Consider the following 22346-nt stretch of genomic DNA (forward strand, 5'->3'; position numbering starts at 1 on the left):
TAAGGCAATGCACTATAGGGACTTCCCCCTTGTCGATGCGGTGATGGATTCTCCTGTCACCGTGTCAGCCCGGACTTGTCAGCAATGGCAAGTCCCACTTTGGTCACGGATCCTTCAGACGTGGCGCGTAGTGTAGTAGAGAGCAACCTACGGGTTGTATGGCGTGGCAGCCAACGGGTTAACTTATAAGTGTATGTATGTATGTATGTGATTGTAAAATGTGGTGGAATTGTGGGTGGAGGTGGGACAATAAAGCAATTCCTTTTAATGTTTTTGTTTGTTGTGTCTCATAACTTATAATAAAAAAAGTTTAGTTCACGACTTGTATATTTTTTACAACTTTGAAGTTTTACACAAGTTATAGGCAGAAGTGGCTGATCTCCAGACTCTTTAAGTAAACTTCTATGAGGAACCAAACACTATCTGCAACTCCTGTGGCACAGCAATTTCAGGAGAACACCAGCACAGCTACTTAAGTTCTTTTTCTTCAATCCTGTACCAGCTTCATAATCACCTCTCTCAACTGGAAACAGGCTGCAAAACCACTGCACATTGAACAGCACAGGAATAGTTTAAGTATCACCAAGTCCTATGGGGAAAAAGGAATATCATTTTCCATGATCAAACTTAAGATGCAAAAGAAATTGTGTAAAACAAATGACATCAGACATTTTTCCAAGATTCCATTGGCAAATGAAATTTTAAATGAAGATTAAGTATCAGGAAAAGAGAATTCTGTACATCTAATTCTTAAGTGTTAGAAAAAGTTTGCAATAGAGAGTAGAAATTTTTGTTCTAGTTTATCAGAAGAAAGTTGTTAACTCAAAGGAAGCTGATCGCTATCTGATATCTTTTATGAAAACTATTATTTGGAAGCAAGAAATCACACCACTTATTGTCTACATCAGATCTTACTTTACTTGCCAGTTGAATTTTAAATTAAAAAAGACGCAAGACTTTTCAAGTGACAACCAATCAATTCAATCAACTTACCATTTCAAAAAGTCTTCCTGCAATGACACTTCCAGATAACACCAGCTCGATAAACTGCATGCAGCAGCTGCAGCTCAACTTGACTCAATCTCGCCTTTCACCAGCTGGCTGCAACAACACCACTGTGGCCATGATGCCAGCCATTGAGCTTAGAATTTTCGAGTTCTCACATTCTGCACAGCTAAGCAACAGGATCTCCAACCTGAACACCAACTAATAAAATCTATAGCATCATTGCAGGGATATTGATCAACAAAATTTCTCTACTACCTCTGTAGTGTTTCTGCGTGAGATGAGACGTACATCCGAACAGTTACAGCTAACAACGGACGACATTTCGGCAAAATGGAAAGCAGTTTCAGTCCACGTGAGACGTGACCGATTATTCGGCCAAGTGGAAATTATATGCCAGATTGCCTGTAAATTCACACAGCAACGTCTAGGATTAATTACATTTGAGAAATACAAACTAGAATTTACCATTAAATTTCAATGCTGAAAATGTAGATCGACACCGCAATTCCGTAACGTATTTGGAATACCTTTTCACTTGGCGTTTCGGAACAAAATGGAGCAAATGTCGTCCTCTCAAAGACACTTGCGTCATCTGGCGGCTGGGGGACAACTTGATTTTAGCCACCTACTGACGGAACCAAAAGATTCCTCCACGATTACCACGTTTGACTGTACGGGAAAGGAATCAAGGATGGATGGATTGTCGGACATTTGAAATATAAAATTCAATGTAGTACTACTGTTGATCATAAAAATAATTAAAGATTTTATTGGAGTTCTATTTTCGCGTAGTGCAGTTCTACTGTCGTGCTGGAATTCTTTTGTCAGGTATTTTTAATAATATTTATAAAAGGAGTTCTTATGTCTTTGGAGTTCTACTGTCGCATACAAAGAATTTTTTTTTTACATTAGCTTTTTTAAATATTATTAAAAATACCCGACAATAGAACTCTAATAAATTCTTGAATACATTCTTTATTTAAAAAACCTAACGTCAGTCACTAATAAGTAAATTGTCGGGTACCTGGGCATAGTCCGTGGTGAGTGACTGCAGGTGTGTAACAGCGGCACGGAAGCGACCACTATTATATCAAGATTCAAATGGTCAACTATGCGAATGAAAGGTGTTGACAGTTGAGTAGAAGCGTAGTGAGGGAATCGGAATGAAGAGAGATAAACTAGGGTAGTAAAAAAACGGATATTAAATCTTACGGTACAAGTTAGTAGCGCTTTTAGATATAAAATATCTCAAGACTGTTAAAATATAGGTACTTCATAAACCTATCACAGCATAACTATATTATTCTCTGTGAAGCTGAGCGGCAATGAAATGATTCCGTATTCCTGTATATACGCCATTGCGTGTGAGACTTGGTGGGACTTGATGGCAGTGACAAAGCGTATGCATGTGTCAAACATGTGCATTCGTTTGTAAGATCACTGAGTAGTGGCATTGAAAACCAACACATGCCACCGGGGCAAGTTAATATCTTATACAGGGGAAAATATCAAAAAAATATTCTGCTCCGAACGGGAAAGAAAGCCCTTCACTCCGCATCTTGTTATGGGTTATATCATTGGCTCAGATGAGAGTGGCGTTAAAATTCGATGGTAAAAGTAAGTACAAAAGGTAGTTGCAGTACTAACCTGATTAATGCTTTGTTCTGTTTTTAATTTCAGATTAGGAAATGTGAGTGTGAATAATTTCGCACTTTGCTTATGATAAGTGGATCGGACAAACTTCAGTTTTTCTCCTGTAGTTCTAAAAATATAAATTCAGATAAGAGAAACAATCACGTAATTTTGATTGTGACATACCAAGAAAATCGAAAAGGATGACTTCTTGTAATTCGGGCGGAAGCGACGATGGCTGCCAAACTATCGATTTTCGCGAAAGACTCGTCAAAGTCGACCAGTTTTTTTTTCGGGCGAGTTCTAGTGAAGGGCTTTGGTATCCTATAACATGGTAAGGGCAATCGATCTGCAAAGATTCTTCTAACGTAGGTCCAGAAGAAAGTTTCATCTTTCAGCAGGGATTAATGGAAGGCTTTTGACGGTCCAGCAATGTTATCAAATTCGAAATCAAGATTCGTCTGAATTAGCAGTCGGGATAAACCATTTTCAAAATCGTCTCTCGCCTGAGGTCCTTTTGCGTTGTCGTCCATTTTTTATAAAAAACGAGTCGTCAATCTAATCCAGCAATTTGTGTCGATTCGTGTCACGTGAAATCAATGGGGTGATGCGTGATGCCAATAAATAGAGGACCTGGATCTCTTGTTCTTCTGCCGTCAGGGGATGAGTGCAACACTATCAACGTCCTACACCAGCAGCATTTTTCTTCTACCGTCGTAGAGCTAGACCAATAAGTCACGGTAGGCACCAAGCAATGAGATCTCTACTCCAGTAATGACCCATTGGATTTTTCGTGTTTCAGCTCTTTCTCAAACGTTTTGAATTTTCTTTATTCAAATCTATTGAAATCCCTTTCAAACTTGGTTACCGAAGCCCAACAGTTGCTTGAAATTGCAAGTGTAAAATTCTGTGTCATTTAGATCTTCGGACAACTTTTCTTCAACTATTGCCACTGCATGAGAATGAGAAATTCTTTCTCTGGTTTTACAACTTGGGTGGAGTCAACACAATGTCCATGAGCTGCAATTTGTGGAAGCTTGATTTGACTTTCAATGAAGACGAACTTGTCTAAAGCTGTCTAGTTACAACTTTGGCTGCAAACAGAAATATATCATGAAATCAGGGGAAAATATTTAACTAAAATCATAATTTTATTACTTGGTTTGGATACACCATGTTACGATCAATTCTCTTGAATCACATTATATACTGCTGATTGCTTTGGTCAACACCAATCTTGTATTTCATCTTTAGCCTGTATCCCACAAGCTCTTTCTTCCTTCCTCCCATGTGATCATTAAAGAAATTTTAATAAGCATTGAGGAAAATTTGAATGTGAAGGCTGGTAAATATTACCTAGTTAAATTTAAACTTGAGGATCTTCATGTGTCCATTTCTGAACCAGATTCAAACTGCAATTTTATCACTTTTTACTTTCTTGCTGCATTACCTACACACAAATGTTTATTTTTTAAATGATTAATTGCCTTCTATTATCAACTCAGCGTGATCACTCACTCTTCCCAGTTGTTGTTGTAAGAAACCATACTAACAGACCAGATCAGACCAAACCACGCCACAGCAGACGAAATGACGAATGATGCGAACAGCCGAACATGCGAATGATGCGATCAATTTGTATGACGTTGCGAAACAAAAATACTTCAGATATGTGAAATATTATGATAATCAGAATTCAGATTCGAGATATGTGTCATTCAAGATTTCGGAAAACAGAAAAAAACAAAAAAAAAAAAAAAAAAGACTAACACAGCTCAGCGAAAAAAGTAAGCGCAGTAGTCGATATTGCCTCAATGTTCCCTCTGGTTAATCAAAGTTATCAAACAACGAAGTAACGAACATAAACGCCGATGAATCTTGAATGGCCTTGCCAGAATTTACACCAAGAGGAAAAACGTGGAATGTATAGCAATTTCCACTTTTAATAACGGCACCATATTATTATATTTATAATGATAAGGTAAAACCAAACTACATTAACAACTACCTAGATGGTAACCAATTATCCAATTATCTGTAATAAAACTAAACCAGACTAAAGTACTCAACAAACTAAACTAAACTAAACTTGAACTAAAACTAAACTAAAGCTAAATTAAAACTAAACTAAAACACTTATCCACCGTCTAGAACACTAAAAAACTAAACTAAAACTAAACTTATATTACACTAAAACTATAACTAAACTAAATCTAGACCAGAAAAACTAAATTTTTATCTTGGCTAACCAAAAGAGTGATGTGAATGGAAAATAGGATTATGGTATTGGAGTGACTACTATTTCTAGACCATAATGATATACCGTAAATGTGAAGGTAAGGTTATATTGGATAGGGAATAAACAACAAATGTATACTTACACACACACATTTAACACGATAAAACACTCACACAACCTTAGACAAGAAATAGTTATACCGTACCATTTAAAGATCTTCGAAGTCCTTTGCTGCGGCGGGGACGATCTTGTAGTGGCGGGGGCGATCCTCCTTGGTCCTGGGTTCCATCTAGAGTACATAAAAAAAAGGGATGATTAGACACTTAGAATTAAAAAATATACCTGAGATCCATTGGCGGAGGTCCTAGCGTGCGGCGATCTTGAAGCGGCTCCGGTGGTGGTGGCGGCGGCGGCGGCGGTGGTGATCCTCTTCAGTGTAAAGAAAATCCAAAAAACATTAACAAAATGAGTTTAAGGCATTCAGAATCAAATAAAATGTACCTTCGACCCGTGGGCCAGGGTCCTATCTTGAAGCGACGATCTTGTAGTGGCGGCGGCGATCCTCCTTGGTCCTGGGTTCCATCTAGAGTACATAAAAAAAAGGGATGATTAGACACTTAGAATTAAAAAATATACCTGAGATCCATTGGCGAAGGTCCTAGCGTGCGGCGATCTTGAAGCGGCTCCGGTGGTGGTGGTGGCGGCGGCGGCGGCGGTGGTGATCCTCTTCAGTCTAAAGAAAATCCAAAAACATTAGTAAAAGAAGTCTAAGGCATTCAGAATCAAATAAAATGTACCTTCGACCCGTGGGCCAGGGTCCTATCTTGAAGCGACGATCTTGTAGTGGCGGCGGCGATCCTCCTTGGTCCTGGGTTCCATCTAGAGTACATAAAAAAAAGGGATGATTAGGCACTTAGAATTAAAAAATATACCTGAGATCCATTGGCGAAGGTCCTAGCGTGCGGCGATCTTGAAGCGGCTCCGGTGGTGGTGGTGGCGGCGGCGGCGGCGGTGGTGATCCTCTTCAGTCTAAAGAAAATCCAAAAACATTAGTAAAAGAAGTCTAAGGCATTCAGAATCAAATAAAATGTACCTTCGACCCGTGGGCCAGGGTCCTATCTTGAAGCGACGATCTTGTAGTGGCGGCGGCGATCCTCCTTGGTCCTGGGTTCCATCTAGAGTACATAAAAAAAAGGGATGATTAGACACTTAGAATTAAAAAATATACCTGAGATCCATTGGCGAAGGTCCTAGCGTGCGGCGATCTTGAAGCGGCTCCGGTGGTGGTGGTGGCGGCGGCGGCGGCGGTGGTGATCCTCTTCAGTCTAAAGAAAATCCAAAAACATTAGTAAAAGAAGTCTAAGGCATTCAGAATCAAATAAAATGTACCTTCGACCCGTGGGCCAGGGTCCTATCTTGAAGCGACGATCTTGTAGTGGCGGCGGCGATCCTCCTTGGTCCTGGGTTCCATCTAGAGTACATAAAAAAAAGGGATGATTAGACACTTAGAATTAAAAAATATACCTGAGATCCATTGGCGAAGGTCCTAGCGTGCGGCGATCTTGAAGCGGCTCCGGTGGTGGCGGCGGCGGCGGCGGCGGCGGTGGTGATCCTCTTCAGTCTAAAGAAAATCCAAAAACATTAGTAAAAGAAGTCTAAGGCATTCAGAATCAAATAAAATGTACCTTCGACCCGTGGGCCAGGGTCCTATCTTGAAGCGACGATCTTGTAGTGGCGGCGGCGATCCTCCTTGGTCCTGGGTTCCATCTAGAGTACATAAAAAAAAGGGATGATTAGACACTTAGAATTAAAAAATATACCTGAGATCCATTGGCGAAGGTCCTAGCGTGCGGCGATCTTGAAGCGGCTCCGGTGGTGGCGGCGGCGGCGTTGGCGGCGATCCTCTTCAGTCTAAAGAAAATCCAAAAACATTAGTAAAAGAAGTCTAAGGCATTCAGAATCAAATAAAATGTACCTTCGACCCGTGGGCCAGGGTCCTATCTTGAAGCGACGATCTTGTAGTGGCGGCGGCGATCCTCCTTAGTCCTGGGTTCCATCTAGAGTACATAAAAAAAAGGGATGATTAGACACTTAGAATTAAAAAATATACCTGAGATCCATTGGCGAAGGTCCTAGCGTGCGGCGATCTTGAAGCGGCTCCGGTGGTGGTGGTGGCGGCGGCGGCGGCGGTGGTGATCCTCTTCAGTCTAAAGAAAATCCAAAAACATTAGTAAAAGAAGTCTAAGGCATTCAGAATCAAATAAAATGTACCTTCGACCCGTGGGCCAGGGTCCTATCTTGAAGCGACGATCTTGTAGTGGCGGCGGCGATCCTCCTTGGTCCTGGGTTCCATCTAGAGTACATAAAAAAAGGGATGATTAGGCACTTAGAATTAAAAAATATACCTGAGATCCATTGGCGAAGGTCCTAGCGTGCGGCGATCTTGAAGCGGCTCCGGTGGTGGTGGTGGCGGCGGCGAGGGCGGCGGCGGCGAGGGCTGCGACGAGGGCGACGGCGATCCTCTCCAGTCTAAAGAAAATCCAAAAACATTAATAAAAGAAGTTGAAGGCATTTAAAATCAAATGAAATGTACCTTTGACCCGTGGGCCAGGGTCCTATCTTGTAGTGGCGGCGGCGATCCTCTCCGGTCCATGATCCTATTTACATCAACGACAAATTATGGATAAACTTTATAGTTTTTTAAAACCATAATCAATTAAGCAAAAATAGAATATATACAGCTAAAACATTGAATTTAGATTGCAATTTCCTGAAAGAAAAAAGGTTATTAGTTGACACGTTAGGGTTGGGGATTGCTAAAGACGAATTTTCTACACCACAGAGCCATCACAGTAAATTGGCAACTAACTCTATCGTGAACTTAAACCTTAACTTAGCTTAACCTACAATAGCCTTAGCTTAGCTTAACGGCTTAACCTACAATATCCTTAACTTATACTTAACTTTAACCTTATCTAGATTGGCTTACTCTAATTAAGTAGCTACTGGTGTGGACAACAAAGAAGGTGAGTCAATCTACAAACACTACAAGACTATTACAGTGCAGATGCAATTGTGCTGATATAGTGATGAGATAGTAAAACGAAATCTACGACCATCAACGACACAAAACACTACAGAGAAACCACGAAAAACTGTGTAGGCAATGCATAAAACGAAATTAATCCAAGTGCAAAGGCGTGAAGATGCAAAACTACAGCAGCAAACTAGAGACAAGTGCACACCGTGCGAATACGTGGACTACTGAGCATTTTTTGGTCTCTGGAATGCCCATCGGCACGCCGATTTCCCGCAGCAAAAACCCTGGAGGTATTTTTCAGTATTCGAGGTCAGATGAAAATGGAGCAATTGAAGGGAGGAGTAACCTTTATTGACCCAATTTGAACTCAACATCGTTTGGTAGCGAACAGCCTTGAAACAGTTATTTTGTCTCTCCTCCCCTTTAATCCTTGTGATGACGCTGGCTTGACAACATCATCTCACATTTCTGCAAGTCAACTCATGTAACTAAGTGTAAGTGTTAATTTCAAATTTTGCTTCATGCATGCTGAGGGGGGGGGATCTAATGCCAACATCTTGACCTAATTAGGTTATTTGAAGATAACGTAGATAATACTTAACTGACTTATTCGTTATCACAAAAGATAGTTTTATTAGCTTAAAAATTTGCACAAATAATATTACCTAGCTAGAATACAGTCAGTCATGTTCCAACAATTTCACGAATGGCGTCACGAATGAAAGGGTGTGCAATATTGGCATCTGAATAAAGAGGAGAATGAAAGACAATTTTGTTTTGTTTTTGAAATGTGTCCACGGTTCCATGTGATTACTTATTCTTTTACATGAACTTTGCGGAATTTTTTAATCTTGAACGAAGAATAACTAAGAAAAACTTCGTAATCCAAGGACCATTCGGCAGCTGCTGTTGAATTGAAGATCACTTCTAAAGACCGGGCCGATGTTACTGCACCTTGTTGTCGCTCCTGATTGACGATGACTTGAATATAGGCAGTCAACTGGGGAAATTTAGGATCATCTGTTTTTTTATTCCTTTACTCTCGACTGTAATTGCACAAGCACTGATTCTCCATCTGGTCTATGATTAATAAAAACAAGTTTAAAAGAAATTTTGAATGTGATGGCTGTTTCATCTTCTTCATGGTTTACCTCAACTTCCAACTACTAATTTTAACTAACCCTAATACCAATGTGATTATTGGTACTTGGGCTGAAGATGTTTTTTAACTTCGTAGAGTTCTAACCTCAAAGTACTGCTGGTGCTGGTCATCATATTGGTCATAGAAAGAGTGGCAGCTTTTAAAACAATGTAAATAAGAATTTAGGTCTAACAAATATTTCAAGCATTGCATAAATAGGCTTACTAATTTCTTTTGAAAGAAGAAAAGGTTTGAAGATTTGAGTCAAAAGTTTCCTCTTGCAAACGGAACTATCGTTGATAGTGTACACTTGAGAGATGGCACTCAGACCTACAAGAAAGGTAGCTTTAAGCTCCACAGTGAAGTAATGAAAATTATGATAAGCAGTAAAATAGTGTGACCTCTTTGGTTAGAATAAAACGTATGCATTGCAGCATTCAGGACTTTCAATAGTTAGCCCAATTCAACATCCTGTTTTGAAATATTTCCATGCATGTGTGCATTTCATATTTAATGCCCCTTGCTAATCTGTTAAAATAAGTGAAAAATTTAGTGAGGGTTAAAAAAACAGAAAATTTTGCAATAATTATGATATAGCTCATTGCTCACTTTATATGAAGCATTGCATGTGCACAGGAAAACATTGATTCTATCATGCAGATTTTAGTGATTGAAAATGGTAATAGTTGCAACAGGCCCTCAGTTTCTTACACAGAAACTTTTTTAAAAAATGTGTTGATGCTTTATGCAGCTTTGTGTCCCAAATCAACAGAATTTAGTCTTAAACAATAAAATTACTGTTTGCCTAGATTCTTTCCATATTACGTGGTCTTAAAAACAAAATTCTATAAAATAATTATGAGAAGATCAAAGTAATCTCAGTTATATTTTTAAAATATAAATATAATTTCTTTTCTTCGGTGTTCGGTGACTTCCCGGTCTAACAATTCGCCACGTGGACCAGACGACAACAAGCAATCATGCATGATTCGATAGAGCAGTTCAAAATTCCTCTACTAGGTGGCCATAAAGAATAATTATTGCGGGTTTTTCAAAATGGTGTTAATCGTTATTTTATAATGACAAAATCAGGCAACTTCATTTAAGTTTAAAATTTAGCCGTCAGTAAGTAAAAATTCCCCTCAAAATAAATAAAGAACACACTTTTTTAGAAACTTGTTTATTTACAATTAACTAAGAAGAAGAGGGCTATTTTCTGGGCATTTCCACAGATTTCAGAATTACTAGCAATAATACCAACGCCCGGGCTGGTGAAAATCACAAATGTAACCAAATCAAAGAAAGTGTGTACTGTGTAGGGAAAGTACTGGCGCTACCAGAGGCCCGGGGGGAACTGGTAACCTGGTGACGTAAGTCGCATAGCACAATAACCCTTACGTTAGATCAATAGTTATCATGCTAGAGACTCAGTTCTAAACCGGAAGTAAGAAAAAAAATAAATCGTTTGGCGAAAAGGAATCGAATTTCACAATTTTGAAAGATGAGCTCTGTTTCTAAAATTATAAGCTTTTGACTACAACATTATCCTTCCTTAAAACATTATCCTCCCTTAAAGAAATTCTTGCGGAAGCTGGATGCAGTCTGTTCTTTTCAAAATTCAAAAAAAACTGATGTCAACAGCATCTGGTGGCCAATTGCAGAAAGGATGTTTTCGTCTGTTTCTTGGAAATGGAATTTTTGTAATTCCAAGTATTCCAAGTACATTTACCTTTTGTTGAGATCTCCAGATGACTGCGGCATCCGCATCGATAAAACTGTTCAATCGGAAAAGTGTGGGTAATTTCCTTTTTCTCCTCCTGCTGCATTTTAACATTTTCACACTACATATCCTTCAAATTGCCCATTTTCCTTTGTGGTTTACACGAGGTTGTTTGAGTATCGGTAGTAAAAACGCGCGTCTTTCCTTATTCCGCTCGGTTACAAGACGCTGAACGTGGACCCAAACGTACTCAATAATCAGGATTTATTAGAATGATATGATACACCAACCAACCCGTACACACGCGACAAGTTAACGAACATTACAACGTAACAGAACTCGAACGGTGTGTTTATGCGAACCGAAATACCTCCACCGTTATAGTATCCCTCCGAATTTTAGTTGGAACCAGACGTGGTCGTCGCTAGACGGACCAGGTAATTTACGGCATCATCCGCTTTACAACTTTCACAAAAAAAAAGAAAAGATCAGATTTATGTCACGAGAAAATGCTTATTTATATACCTTGGGAATATTTTATTGCAGTCGATTCCATTCCAGTCAAAAGGGGCGCGAATCAATTTGATCATAGCGGTAGATGGACTCAGCCAGCCAGTCGCCATTTTCAACACTACAGCGTTCATCTTTGCTATTGTTCCTGTTACTCCTGTCAATAAAATTCCCACATTCTCAGTGCTACGACCAATGGAAGAAATTAATTTCACTTGACAAATATACCTTCCAGAGATGCCCGGCTGTTGATTTCCGTGCAATAAGCAGACCAAATACAGTCTAAACCTTCGCCATTTGAATCCTTGGAAGCTTTCAGGATATTGTGAGCAGCCCAGAGGTAATCATCGGCCGAATCTTCACCGGCCGCGTTGTTGACTACATTTTCCACGTCCGTGTTGTTACTGGGTTCGGTGAAAAGCAAGTTCAAACTATTGTAAGTCCAGGGTTGTAGTGCGCTGCTCATGCTTCGGCCTCTTTCTTCCATCAGGAGCGGATCGACGGGCTCCGATTGCAATTTCAAGAGTCGATCCATTTGGCGAAGAAGAAAGATGCTGAGACTCAAATAACTCAGCGTCACCCACGAAGAACGATCGGCGCTAATGGCATTCTCGTTGGCTTTCACGTGAGGATCTTCTTCTTGCAAGTCGACGCCAAAGATGCGGCTGACAGTGTTGAGTAGTTTGCTCATGTTGAAAGAATCGTGATCCCAGTTTCTGATAGACTCATCGACCGGCTGGTAAAAAAGATCCGAGCGTTCGTTGTTTCGATTCGCCGTTCGGCTCTGCTGCTGCACCAAGGCAGGGCCCCAAACTCGGGAGTCGGGTAGGTCGAAAAAGGATTTGGGCGTCGGGGTTAAATGCTGGCGTTGAGCCCACTGGCTAGATCCTTCGTTGGCTAAAGTCGCCATAGTTTCAGAACGCTGAACTTTAGCCAAATGGTCCCCGGAAGATGAAGAAACATTGGGGTGAGTGATGGGCACAGGTTTTGACGTAGCGACACTGGCAATAATTCGAACAGTTTCCGGATGATCAGACGATCGACTGAAAATGAATCCTCTTCTATCTTTAATCGACATCACTGGTTCCGACGTCTCCTGAGTAAGCCAAACAACAAATTAAGTATCAAATGATGAAATAGAAAATTCGATTCAACTTACATTTTTTTTTTGGGAATGACTGAACCTGTCGAAAAATCCGCCGACGCCTGCCCAGATGCAGAATGCAATCAATGCAATCGAGGTAACCAGACCAGCCACCACGTAGGAAATTTGTTTCTTGTTCATAGTAGAAGTCATGATGTTTTCTTTTTAACGATTTTTCCGCGAGAACTTGTCGATTAAACGTCTGGCCAGTGGTCCGGCCGTAGAATAACTGAAAAATTCTCTTTCATCCTCTTCCGTTCCTACTTTTCCGGCTTCGTTTTTTTCTCTACCACTAGCCGGCAAGGTGTTGTGGCGAACGTTGTCTCTAATGGGTGTAATGACTGGTCTTCTGCTGCTTGGTTACGAACGGGAAATCAAGCGTGAACATAACAGGTTTCGCTGTCGACGACAACCGCAAAACGTCGTCAGCCTATAACATCCCCATCTCACGGAGAAAAGAACTAGTCGCCATCATCTGACACTTGCCTATACATAGAAAAAGAGTCCGCCACTCAATTAGCAAAAAAAGCGATTAGCAATCAAACTTGAGGAAACTTTACAGTTAAAACTTTTGGTGCATTAGAAAAACTAAAAATACATAACGGTCATTTCTCATTTACAGCTATAAATCTATCAAAGTTCTACTTACCTGGCTAGCACAAACGACGATCGCCCATAAACAATTGCGTTGCGGGCGGAACAACACGTCCGCGTAACAAAATGGTTTCGGGGGGGCTCGTAAAAGGTTCAGTTTGATGCATAACAAATAAACGCGTATGAGACAATAGAGCTCTTTAACGATGGATGTAATCCGGTTGAGGAGCCAACCCGATCGGGCGTCGATTCTTGGCGCAGATAGTGCAAAGACCTCTCGTAAAACGTACCTACCTAGCAACGGGCTGCGAGTCTTACCTTAACTTGTCGACATTGTGGTCGATATGCGGGGGAAAACAAGACGTTCCATAACGCATAACTCGACGCTTGGATGATTTCATCTTACTTCACCGACCAAAGATGGGAACTCCTCCGAAACAAAAAACCGCCAATCGTGGAATCGGGGGGGATTATTGAACCCTTGTCCGCCTAGGAATACACAACTGCAATATAATTTTCGTTAATGGATGTATTGGTATTCCCGATGTGGTTGAACAAAATAACAAGAACTCTGGCTATCATTTGCGATGCGGTCCGCTGACAGTCCCTCGAAACGTCTAAATGGAAAAGCAAAAATAATAATAAATTTAACCAGTCGTCATCCAATTGGAAACCAAGAAGATTTCGATCCGCCAACAATCTATTCTTACTTGGCGCAGCTGTAAAACTGTGTCTTTGGGTAATTCCTCTATCCAGTCTTGATCGATAAGCGTCACTTGACGGACGTAACGTTTGCCAGTTTGAACGAGCTCGGTGAAGACGATGCAAGACGGTTTCGAGTGGAAAAGAACAGACGACGGATGGATAGCCACCGTTTGACGAGATCCAAGCTGTTACAAAACAAAGTCGTTAAATGGATGGAATGAGGAAAATAAAAAAAAGAAGACAATATCGTACAGTGAGATAGTGTCCTTCGCGTTGGTACTCGGCGACCGAGAGAAAGAGACCGGATAAAAGGCATCGGCGGACCGGTTCCGTCTGTGGATTGCACGATTTCATCGGGATGTTCATCCGCTCGCACAACTCAGCCAACTGTTTCCGGACTTCGACGGCGTACAGCAAGTTCCGGTAATTGACGAAGTTCTCAAAACACCAATTCTGCCCGTGTTACAACGACGACACAAATGCAATCAGTGTTACAGTAAATCACAATTTAGTGGGTTCGTCAACACCTACTCGGTTCTGTTTAGCTGTTCTGAAAGCGCGGAAAATGTTCAACAGAGTCATATGGTCGCCCTCCGAGGAAGCGAATTTAGCACGGACGTTGTTGGCCTGTTCCCGTTGGGCAGTGGCGTTGATCATGATCGAATCGGCCGACAACAGCGCGACGATGCTCACAATTTCCTCCCTGCGATTAAAAGACACAAACACAACGACCGCAACCGGTCGATTTGATTGCTGAATCACTGGCACGGGAATCCAATCAAGCGGCAAAACTTACGTGCATCCGAGCTCTTTCGATGCCAATATCAGTTTGGTGAAGCGTGGATCAAGTGGGAAAGCTGCCATCTGTTGGCCCACTTCGGTTAAAACAGGTTTCTCTGTCGATTGAATCCCGCCCAGTAAGTGAAGTTCCCGCATGGCTCCTTCGATAAGCTGTGGAATCGATTAGATTCAATGAAATACGTACACAATTCAATCTATAGTCCAAACATTTCAGGGAATCTTACCTCAGTTGGCGGTTTATCCATGAAATCAAAATTCAGCGGATCTTGCACGCCCAAGGCCAGAAGTTGAAGCACAACAGTAGTCAAACTGCAACCTAGAATTTCCAAAAATTCTGTCAATATAGTGTTTATGGCATTTTTACTTATAAATCTTACGTTGAATTTCAGGTATTGGATTTGGCGCCATTTTCTCAAAATCCTAATTGAATAAACCAACATTTTACAACTAATCACAAATCTCAAATAACTTTTAAAAAGTTACATTCAATGTATAGGCACGATAGCAGAATCCGGCTGCTTGTCGACCAGCTCGACCAGCCCGTTGCCAAGCCTGAGCCTGGGCGATTTTTTGTATTCTAAGAATATCCATTCCAGTAGCGGGCATGTGAGTTCTGAATCATTGATACAAAGATTCAATGACAAAATCCAAGCATGATGATTGTGTAGTAGAAATTACCTGGCTTTGACGCGACCGCAGTCGATAACGTAACGTATACCATCAATCGTGACAGAAGTTTCAGCAATATTTGTACTGAGCACCACTTTTCTTGTGTTTGGCGGTGGGTTATTGAACGCCTCCATCTGCTGATTTTGCGGTAAGTTTGCAAACAGTGGGCAAACTTTTAAATTTGGATATTTGCCTTGCAGGTCCTATAGTAAATATTTACCACGTGAATAAGCTGTTTACTTTAAAATTTTTTTAGATTAAACTGTATACCTTGGCTATCGTACGAGCACTTTTGGCGAAAGCTTCAATCTCTTCTTGGCCGGTCAAGAAGATTAGAATGTGATGACTAGGTAAACAAAAATCAAAAGAGAATTATAAACAGGATCATAGGACAATTTGAAAATAGATGTTTTCTTACTCAGCTGGTGCATCTTTATGAATTTGAAAGAGAGTCACCAATGAGCTAAAAAGATAGTCTTCTTGAGTTTGCTTGGCGTGAAAGACTTGGATAGGAAACTGTCGACCTTCCAGGTACACTACGGAAGCTTTATTGAAATAATGGCTGAAATGGTCAACATCCATAGTGGCAGACATGATCACAATCTAAGAAATGGAATTATGTTATGTCATTCAATGCTGATAAAGTTAAAAGGTAAACTCACTTTCAACTTATTGTTTCCTTGTTCTGCACGTCGTTTCTGGGCAGTTTTGACAACGCTGAACAACACATCTGTGTGAATGGTCCTTTCGTGAGCCTCATCAAGAATGATGACGCTATATCTCTTCAGGAGTGGATCCAGCATGGCCTCTCTGAGTAACATACCATCTGTCAAGAATTTGATTTTGGTTTTGAAGTTGGACATGTCTTCAAAGCGTACAGTGTATCCAACTGTTGTGCCAAGCTGAGCACCCATCTCTTGCGCTACCCTGGTGGCAAGAGTTATGGCAGCAACTCTTCTTGGCTGTAAAAGATTTAAACACTACAATTAAACTTTTCCCACATAAAATGGGTAGAATTAACAAACCTGAGTGACTGCAATAGTTCCATTCTCAGTCATTGCATGAGTGAAGATGTACTGGGGAATCTGTGTTGTTTTCCCGCTTCCAGTTTCTCCAATAACGATTAAAGTTTGATGTTTCCTCAGTTCTTCAAGTAACCTTTAAAAACAAACAAAAATGCATTAACAAAACACATTACAAAATTTTACTAAAGAAATATTACTTTTGGCGAACTGGGTAGATTGGTAAGGCCTGCCGTTGGGCCAGCAAGTCCTCTCTAGAGTAGTGTGCTGGCATAGGTCGTTTATTGGGAGAGTTTGAATCCCTGCCTGGAGGTCTGTGGGCATTACCATTAAACTTAACTATTTTGGGGAAGGAAGCTCCCGAATTCCCACTATTCTGAGCAGGACGTTTGCCGTGCGAACCGTTAGCACCGTCATTATTATTCTGTGACGAGGAGTCAGTCATTCTCATGTCAAAGTGTTTGCCCGAAAGTGTGCGGAACTCTACGACGGCAGCTCAATTTCCCACAATGAAAACAATTTGAATCGACAAGAATTTAATAAATCATGATTCACACTATCCCAAAAAAGTAGTCAAAATTTGAATTAAAAAATAGAAAAATTGGAAACTTGTTTGATTTGTCAAGAACAAGACAACTGCACTCGTTGTCGATTCGTGCTAGTTCGTCTGCTAGGAAATAACGTGGGGGTAATTTGCTGCATTGCACAATTTCCAATAAAAGTCCACTCATCGTCAATTTCTTTTTACAAAAAAAGAAATAATGCTTGATTGGCTTTTGTTAGTCTTCCCGAATTACCTATTTACGTATTCATCCGTTACGATGCCGGCCATTTCTCCAGTTGAGCATTCCAAAACGTGCCACTTGCCCAACAATGGAAAGAATTTCCCCCGAGTGCGGTGTTTTTCTAAAATAGAAGAGACTAAAGATATGTATTTCCACCCATCAGAAAAAAGACGTTATTATCGGCAACTGAAAAAAAAACCGCTCCTTCACGTTTTCTGACAATAGTCTACGCCATAATAACGGCCTGCTAGACGTATTGATATAACGATTGTCATCTCGACAAACTGTGAAAAACTCGAAGCATGTGCCGACAAGAGAACTTCTTAGCTTTCCCCCCTCCAAAACAACAGCAGGTAGACTGTTGAAACTTGAAAATAACTCCATCCACAACTGAACCGTTTAAATTATAATTCAAACGGAAGAGAGATGTGTCTAAAAGATATTACAGCGGAGGAGGGGGGAAGAAGTTAAGACTCTCAAAACAAACGGGACATTTTGACGAAAGCGGGTTCTTCTTTTCTCTCGTCTTTTGTACTACGGTAATGGACGCGACCGTTATGTGTGCACGTCCAGCAGTTGATGACTCTATAAACATTTTCTGTGCATTTTTTAAAACAAATTTTTCTCCCCCCTCGTCTTCCTGTTTGGTTTGACCCTGGTCATAATCTTTCAGTTCTTTTAAACAAGAAACACCACAGCTGTTTTTTAAACAAATGTTTTATTTCTTTAGTTGCAGATGATACGTGTGTAAATGCCCTGCACTCTTGAATGGGTTCCAGTATGTACACAAAAGACGTGCAACCTGTCGGAACTAAAGACCGCATCCGCTGTTGCATATAGAGCTTCGCGCCCAGCTGATGTTGTTGTTTCTTTCGGTTCTTCCACTTTCTGACGCAACCGTACAAAACATGTACCTACCTGTAGATGATTACCCTGACGGGGGAGGGGGGTTGCTCTTCGCCGCGGGACTCGGTCGTCCGTCTCTTTGAGCGATGGGCCAAACACACCGGCAGGCACGCTGTTCCGCCCATTTGACCGCCAGCGACGGAATGACGAGTTATTTTGTTTTTACCCTCTTCTTCGGCTTCTTCGCTGGCATGTTACCTGCACTAGGATATCCTTACATATATGACAGTAGCTCCGGCCTGGGAATCGCATCAGTTTATTGGGTGCTCGTAGACAAGTTGGACGAGTGGCAAGTCACAAATAAAGAGAAAACCTAAAAAAGACGAAAATGAAATTTCTGTTTATCGTCGTGTTGGCCAGTGTCCTGATTGTGGATCGCCACTCAACCGAAGCTCAAAACATCTTCTCCAATTTCTTCAACTTGTTCAGCAATTTGGGCAATTTCCAGCGCGTCAGTCGGCAGCAAACGTCGTCATCCGTGGGCGATGTCGTTGTCACCGTCACCAATGACGCCATCATCGAGACGTCGATTGTCGAGACGACGCTGACGGAAACTATGACCATGATCCTGACGGAATGGTCGACTTCGACAGTCAAGGAGGTCCAGTCCGTTCCGGTAGCGCCCATCACTTTCACCGAGTACCAAATGGAGACGCAGATCTGCACGACGACGGAATTCAGCATCGAGACCATGTCGGTGACGCTTCCGGCTTCCACAGTGACGACGACGGAGCTGCTGACGTCCATCGTCACGGAAATCCAGATGGAAACGGTCCAGCTGGAGCCTTCCGTCACGACCGTAACAACGACGGAGGTATCCACCACATCCATGACGACGACAGAGTCTCCGGTGACCACGACGGAAGTCATCCGCCAAACGGAAACCGTTTCACTTGAGCCAATCACCGTGACGGCGATGGAGACGACAGTCTCGACGGCCACCGTCACGGAATCCATGACGGAACTGGTGACATCCGTCGAAACAGCCACCGTTACACTTCCGGAAGTGACTGTGATGTCGACCATGACGGAGGTGGTCACCACTTCGTCGATGATCACTGAAACCCTGTCCATAACGCTGCCCGTCGAGATTTGCACGTCCACTGTCGAGACCATCACGTTGCCCGTCGAAACGCTTTCCATCACTCTTCCGGCGGAGGTCAGCACAGTTACCGAAACGGCCACTCTTACGACGACGGAAATTTCCACTCAAATTACAACTGAAATTTCCACTCAAACGACGACTGAAATTTCCACTCAAACGATCACTGAAATTTCCACGGAGATCGTCCCTACGACGGTGACAGAGACATCAGCTAATACTCAGACAGAGACGGCCGTTCCGGAAGCGGCTCCAGCCAAACGTCGCCGAAGTGTCCAGCTGGATGATAAAAAAGCCAATCTGAAAATGGCTCCGTAAGTTTATTATTTTCAATCAAAGAATTCATTAAATAATTACCAGTAATTTGTTGGCTATTTCCAGGTTAACTCCGTCAGCTGTCACTGCCGTTCCTTACATCATCAAACGATCCATCGACATTGAATCGTCGTTCATGGAACAGCAGAGCAGACGCTCTCCAATGATCAAGATGGCATCGTAAAACTTCTAAAAATACGCAACAATTCAAACAATTAACACTAACTTATCTTAATTTCAATTAACTAACACCAATTAATCAGTGTAAATCTCCCTTTAATTTATTCAAAAAACAAACAAACAAAAAATTCAATTCAATATAAAAACTTGAAAAAAATTTGTCGAAATTCAATTGGCAAAGCTCTGTAACTTATTTTGACTTTCTGACCATTCGCCCTAGAAACAATTCCAGATTGCGCGCGCGCGCGCATATATTATTATCTTTACCTCAAATGTACGGAGAATTGTGCTGATTAGATTTGGATTGAAATTAGGTGAAATAGCGATCGTGGTCACGAAATCGGTCCGGGATTTCGGTGGAGAGAGGGGGAGGGTCTCTGTGATATAGTTTCGATAGAATTATTTTTATTATTATTATTATTATTATTTATTATTCCGTAGAAATTCCAGAATTATGTAACAAATATTTTATCCCAGTCGGAGAAAAAGCGATTGACCGGCGGCGGAATTTTAAATGGCACGAACTTGTGTGGCGTCTGGGAGAAGCGGGAGAAAACATGGCGGCGCTTCCGCACTACGGAACGGAATGTAACTGTAAATCGGAAGGTGGCCAGTATTAACGAGAAAGAATAATTATTTTTCCCCTCTTTTTTTTCCAGGTATTTAAAAACTTTTGGGTAAATAGTTGGTAATTGGGAAACAAGAATGACGCATTTCCTGTCGAAACAAACGTATAGAATAGTTAAACAAATTTAATGAGTAACGACCGAGCAATTATTCCGTTAGGAATTTCCAATGGAAGAATCAGCGGAGAAATATTTTTACCAGTGAAAAGAAAAATAGCTAATAATATGCAAAATTGGTGAGCACAACAAATTTATCCCGTCGTCGTGTAAAAAAAGAATGCGCTGGTTCACACAACGGGCGTGCACAGCCATTGTTGAATTATTTTAGTGGGCGATACGAGTAAAAATACATTTTCTTTTTTCAATAATAATTTGACTGAATTAAGTGTGAGAAAAGATATTTTAAAATGTTTGCATTTTCCCGTCATCCTGTCCAAATTTTCATTCGACAACATATGGCAAAATCTGTGTCGTCTGCTCGACTGATTAAATTTTAAAAAGGTGCGATAATCAAAAGAATCAAAAGAAAAAGAGCTGTTATCGGTTAATTTGTTTCACAATTACCAAGTTGAAGATAATGGTGACACGACCGAAATACTTCTGATGCTATCACATCTACTGCTGTTACATCTAAAGGTAAAATATTAACAAGATTTTGATTTCCTGTACAGGCCATTTGTTCCTTTTGAAATAAATTTTGATTAATCAAAGAAACTCTTACAGGACATTTTCAAATTCCTAAATGTTCGTCGACAGTTTCAGCTTTTCTCTTTGAAGACTCAATTCGGGAAAGCAAATGGACCTAAGGTAATATTTCCTAGATCTTACAAGAGACTCAGTTCTATAAATAACCCATTTAAATAGGCAAACGCTTTTTCGAAAGGGAATTTGCAATGGAATCAGAGATCTGGAAAAAGAAGTTATAACGGGATCGCGCTAAATGGACGGAATTCAACGCTGACGTAAGTTCGATTAAATGTCTACCGCAGTAAATGATAATAACGATTTGGGTTCATTAAATTTGAAACTTATTTCATTTTACGGATCTACTACAGAATCGTTGAGTTATCGGCCAATCGCGAAAAAACTACCCCCAGGAAAAATGTTGAATAAATTTCAAAATTTGGATACACAAAGAAATTCTTGACCGTTCGTGTAAAATAAGATGAACTCGTTCACACAGGAGATTCGTTGAATTGTTTAGTGTGCGATCTCCGCCCAAAATTGATATGAATAAAAATTTTCTTTTTTAGATTTTATTGGACTGTGAATGGGAGAAACTATTAAAGCAAATAGATTGGAAAAGAAAAAGAATCAAAATTCATATATATTTAGAAAGAAAATCTCACGATCGTCGGAGATATACGAGGCGTGACTGAATCACTTGGCCGACATCTTTTTAGCACTTCTTTTTTTTTTTTTTTTTTAAATGGAGATTATTAAAATGTGCTTGGCTTGCTATACCCCGACACGGCCGGTGACGTGTAAATCTGCTTTGACGGAAGAGCGTTCAACGGCCTGCCGGTCAAAAGAGCGTGAGTTGTGAGTTTCGAACCGGCCGGCCAGTGCAACTGAGAAGAAGATGAAGAGAGGAAACATAAAGTTGAACGACCGAAAATCTACACCTGCGACATACACTACAAGCTATACAACGTATTCTAAATGGGCTGCGCAACACCATGTGGTCCACGCTAACAACAATCAGACACCTGATGAAAATATACTGATACAACATCCAGTATAAAATGTCCAGATCCCCGCTGCTTTCATTCAAATTTTTACATATTTTTTAACACCAAGTCAATGAAATCCTTTTGTCCATTTCTTCTTCTTCCGTCATGGAAGATATTCGAATTTTGAAAATGATGGCCGGTGTTCCCGATTTCACAAAAGAGTCTCGGCTCACTAAACTGCGACAGGAGCAATAAGAGAAAAGACAATTCCGTGCCGAGTTTGTACATGTCGACGCGAGGGGAAAATTTAGGTTAGCGCCAATATAAGACCAGCGGCCCCGATTAAAAAACCGAGGGGCTTTCAACCGCAAAACTTTTTGTCTTCACTTTTTGATTCAACAGAATGTAACTCTACTGTACGATACATAGTGTGTAGTTATTAAAAATACTACTAGTACCGTATAAATAGGTTGCCGGCCGTTGTGGTGTGACAAGTCAAATTCGCGCGGGAAAGTCGGTCTACTTTGAATTTAA

The 22346-nt window shown here is 40.9% G+C and overlaps 3 protein-coding genes and 2 long non-coding RNA genes across 13 annotated transcripts; 1 reads left to right on the forward strand and 4 right to left on the reverse strand.

Annotated features, from left to right (window-relative positions):
• Positions 1-309: 309 nt before the first annotated feature.
• Positions 310-5308, reverse strand: LOC124197138. 9 transcript variants are annotated; one of them, XR_006876011.1, is made up of 11 exons: positions 5085-5308; positions 4159-4188; positions 3997-4090; positions 3799-3919; positions 2827-3734; positions 2656-2770; positions 2033-2186; positions 1474-1636; positions 1264-1410; positions 994-1206; positions 310-589 (listed from the first exon to the last, which is right to left on the reverse strand). It is a non-coding gene; the product is annotated as an uncharacterized LOC124197138 (long non-coding RNA). The 9 variants fall into 9 exon arrangements; XR_006876009.1 differs by having other exon boundaries at positions 1474-1677; positions 3799-3915; positions 5085-5208; XR_006876012.1 differs by lacking the exon at positions 5085-5308 and having other exon boundaries at positions 994-1216; positions 1474-1677; positions 3799-3915; positions 4159-4406.
• Positions 5309-8532: 3224 nt separating this feature from the next.
• On the reverse strand, positions 8533-10008 carry LOC124197140. Its single transcript, XR_006876015.1, has 5 exons — positions 9670-10008; positions 9462-9588; positions 9286-9390; positions 9071-9217; positions 8533-8999 (listed from the first exon to the last, which is right to left on the reverse strand). It is a non-coding gene; the product is annotated as an uncharacterized LOC124197140 (long non-coding RNA).
• Positions 10009-11027: 1019 nt separating this feature from the next.
• Positions 11028-13401, reverse strand: LOC124197142. Its single transcript, XM_046592428.1, has 5 exons — positions 13084-13401; positions 12450-12945; positions 11519-12386; positions 11306-11447; positions 11028-11245 (listed from the first exon to the last, which is right to left on the reverse strand). The coding sequence occupies exons 2-5, from the start codon at positions 12585-12587 to the stop codon at positions 11179-11181; spliced, it is 1215 nt and encodes a 404-aa protein (XP_046448384.1). The 5' UTR covers positions 12588-12945; positions 13084-13401; the 3' UTR covers positions 11028-11178.
• A 138-nt stretch (positions 13402-13539) lies between these two features.
• LOC124197141 (ATP-dependent RNA helicase DHX33-like) lies at positions 13540-16907 on the reverse strand. Its single transcript, XM_046592427.1, has 14 exons — positions 16426-16907; positions 16229-16361; positions 15866-16165; positions 15622-15806; positions 15474-15549; positions 15213-15406; positions 15018-15147; positions 14912-14954; positions 14759-14850; positions 14530-14684; positions 14265-14436; positions 13986-14186; positions 13739-13918; positions 13540-13645 (listed from the first exon to the last, which is right to left on the reverse strand). Exons 1-14 carry the CDS (start codon positions 16674-16676, stop codon positions 13607-13609), a joined length of 2151 nt encoding a protein of 716 aa, XP_046448383.1. The 5' UTR covers positions 16677-16907; the 3' UTR covers positions 13540-13606.
• A 1208-nt stretch (positions 16908-18115) lies between these two features.
• On the forward strand, positions 18116-19680 carry LOC124197143 (predicted GPI-anchored protein 54). Its single transcript, XM_046592429.1, has 2 exons — positions 18116-19332; positions 19400-19680. The coding sequence occupies exons 1-2, from the start codon at positions 18245-18247 to the stop codon at positions 19515-19517; spliced, it is 1206 nt and encodes a 401-aa protein (XP_046448385.1). The 5' UTR covers positions 18116-18244; the 3' UTR covers positions 19518-19680.
• Positions 19681-22346: the final 2666 nt, after the last annotated feature.

Source organism: Daphnia pulex, chromosome 7 (assembly GCF_021134715.1).
Source record: "Daphnia pulex isolate KAP4 chromosome 7, ASM2113471v1".
Classification (NCBI taxonomy): domain Eukaryota; kingdom Metazoa; phylum Arthropoda; class Branchiopoda; order Diplostraca; family Daphniidae; genus Daphnia; species Daphnia pulex.

Bases quoted from the DNA above. Each gene is read 5' to 3' on its own strand.
- LOC124197142 (XM_046592428.1), bottom strand. From the start codon at position 12,587: ATGACTTCTACTATGAACAAGAAACAAATTTCCTACGTGGTGGCTGGT. The intron at 11,448-11,518 runs GTATATTTGTCA...TTTTATTGACAG, and splicing joins CAGCCGGGCATCTCTGGAAG to GAGTAACAGGAACAATAGCA. The intron at 11,246-11,305 runs GTATATAAATAA...TTTTTGTGAAAG, and splicing joins TGCAATAAAATATTCCCAAG to TTGTAAAGCGGATGATGCCG.
- LOC124197141 (XM_046592427.1), bottom strand. From the start codon at position 16,676: ATGAGAATGACTGACTCCTCGTCACAGAATAATAATGACGGTGCTAAC. The intron at 15,148-15,212 runs GTAATTTCTACT...TCAATGATTCAG, and splicing joins TGCGGTCGCGTCAAAGCCAG to AACTCACATGCCCGCTACTG. The intron at 14,187-14,264 runs GTAGGTGTTGAC...TAACACGGGCAG, and splicing joins GAACAGCTAAACAGAACCGA to AATTGGTGTTTTGAGAACTT.
- LOC124197143 (XM_046592429.1), top strand. From the start codon at position 18,245: ATGAAATTTCTGTTTATCGTCGTGTTGGCCAGTGTCCTGATTGTGGAT. The intron at 19,333-19,399 runs GTAAGTTTATTA...GGCTATTTCCAG, and splicing joins GCCAATCTGAAAATGGCTCC to GTTAACTCCGTCAGCTGTCA.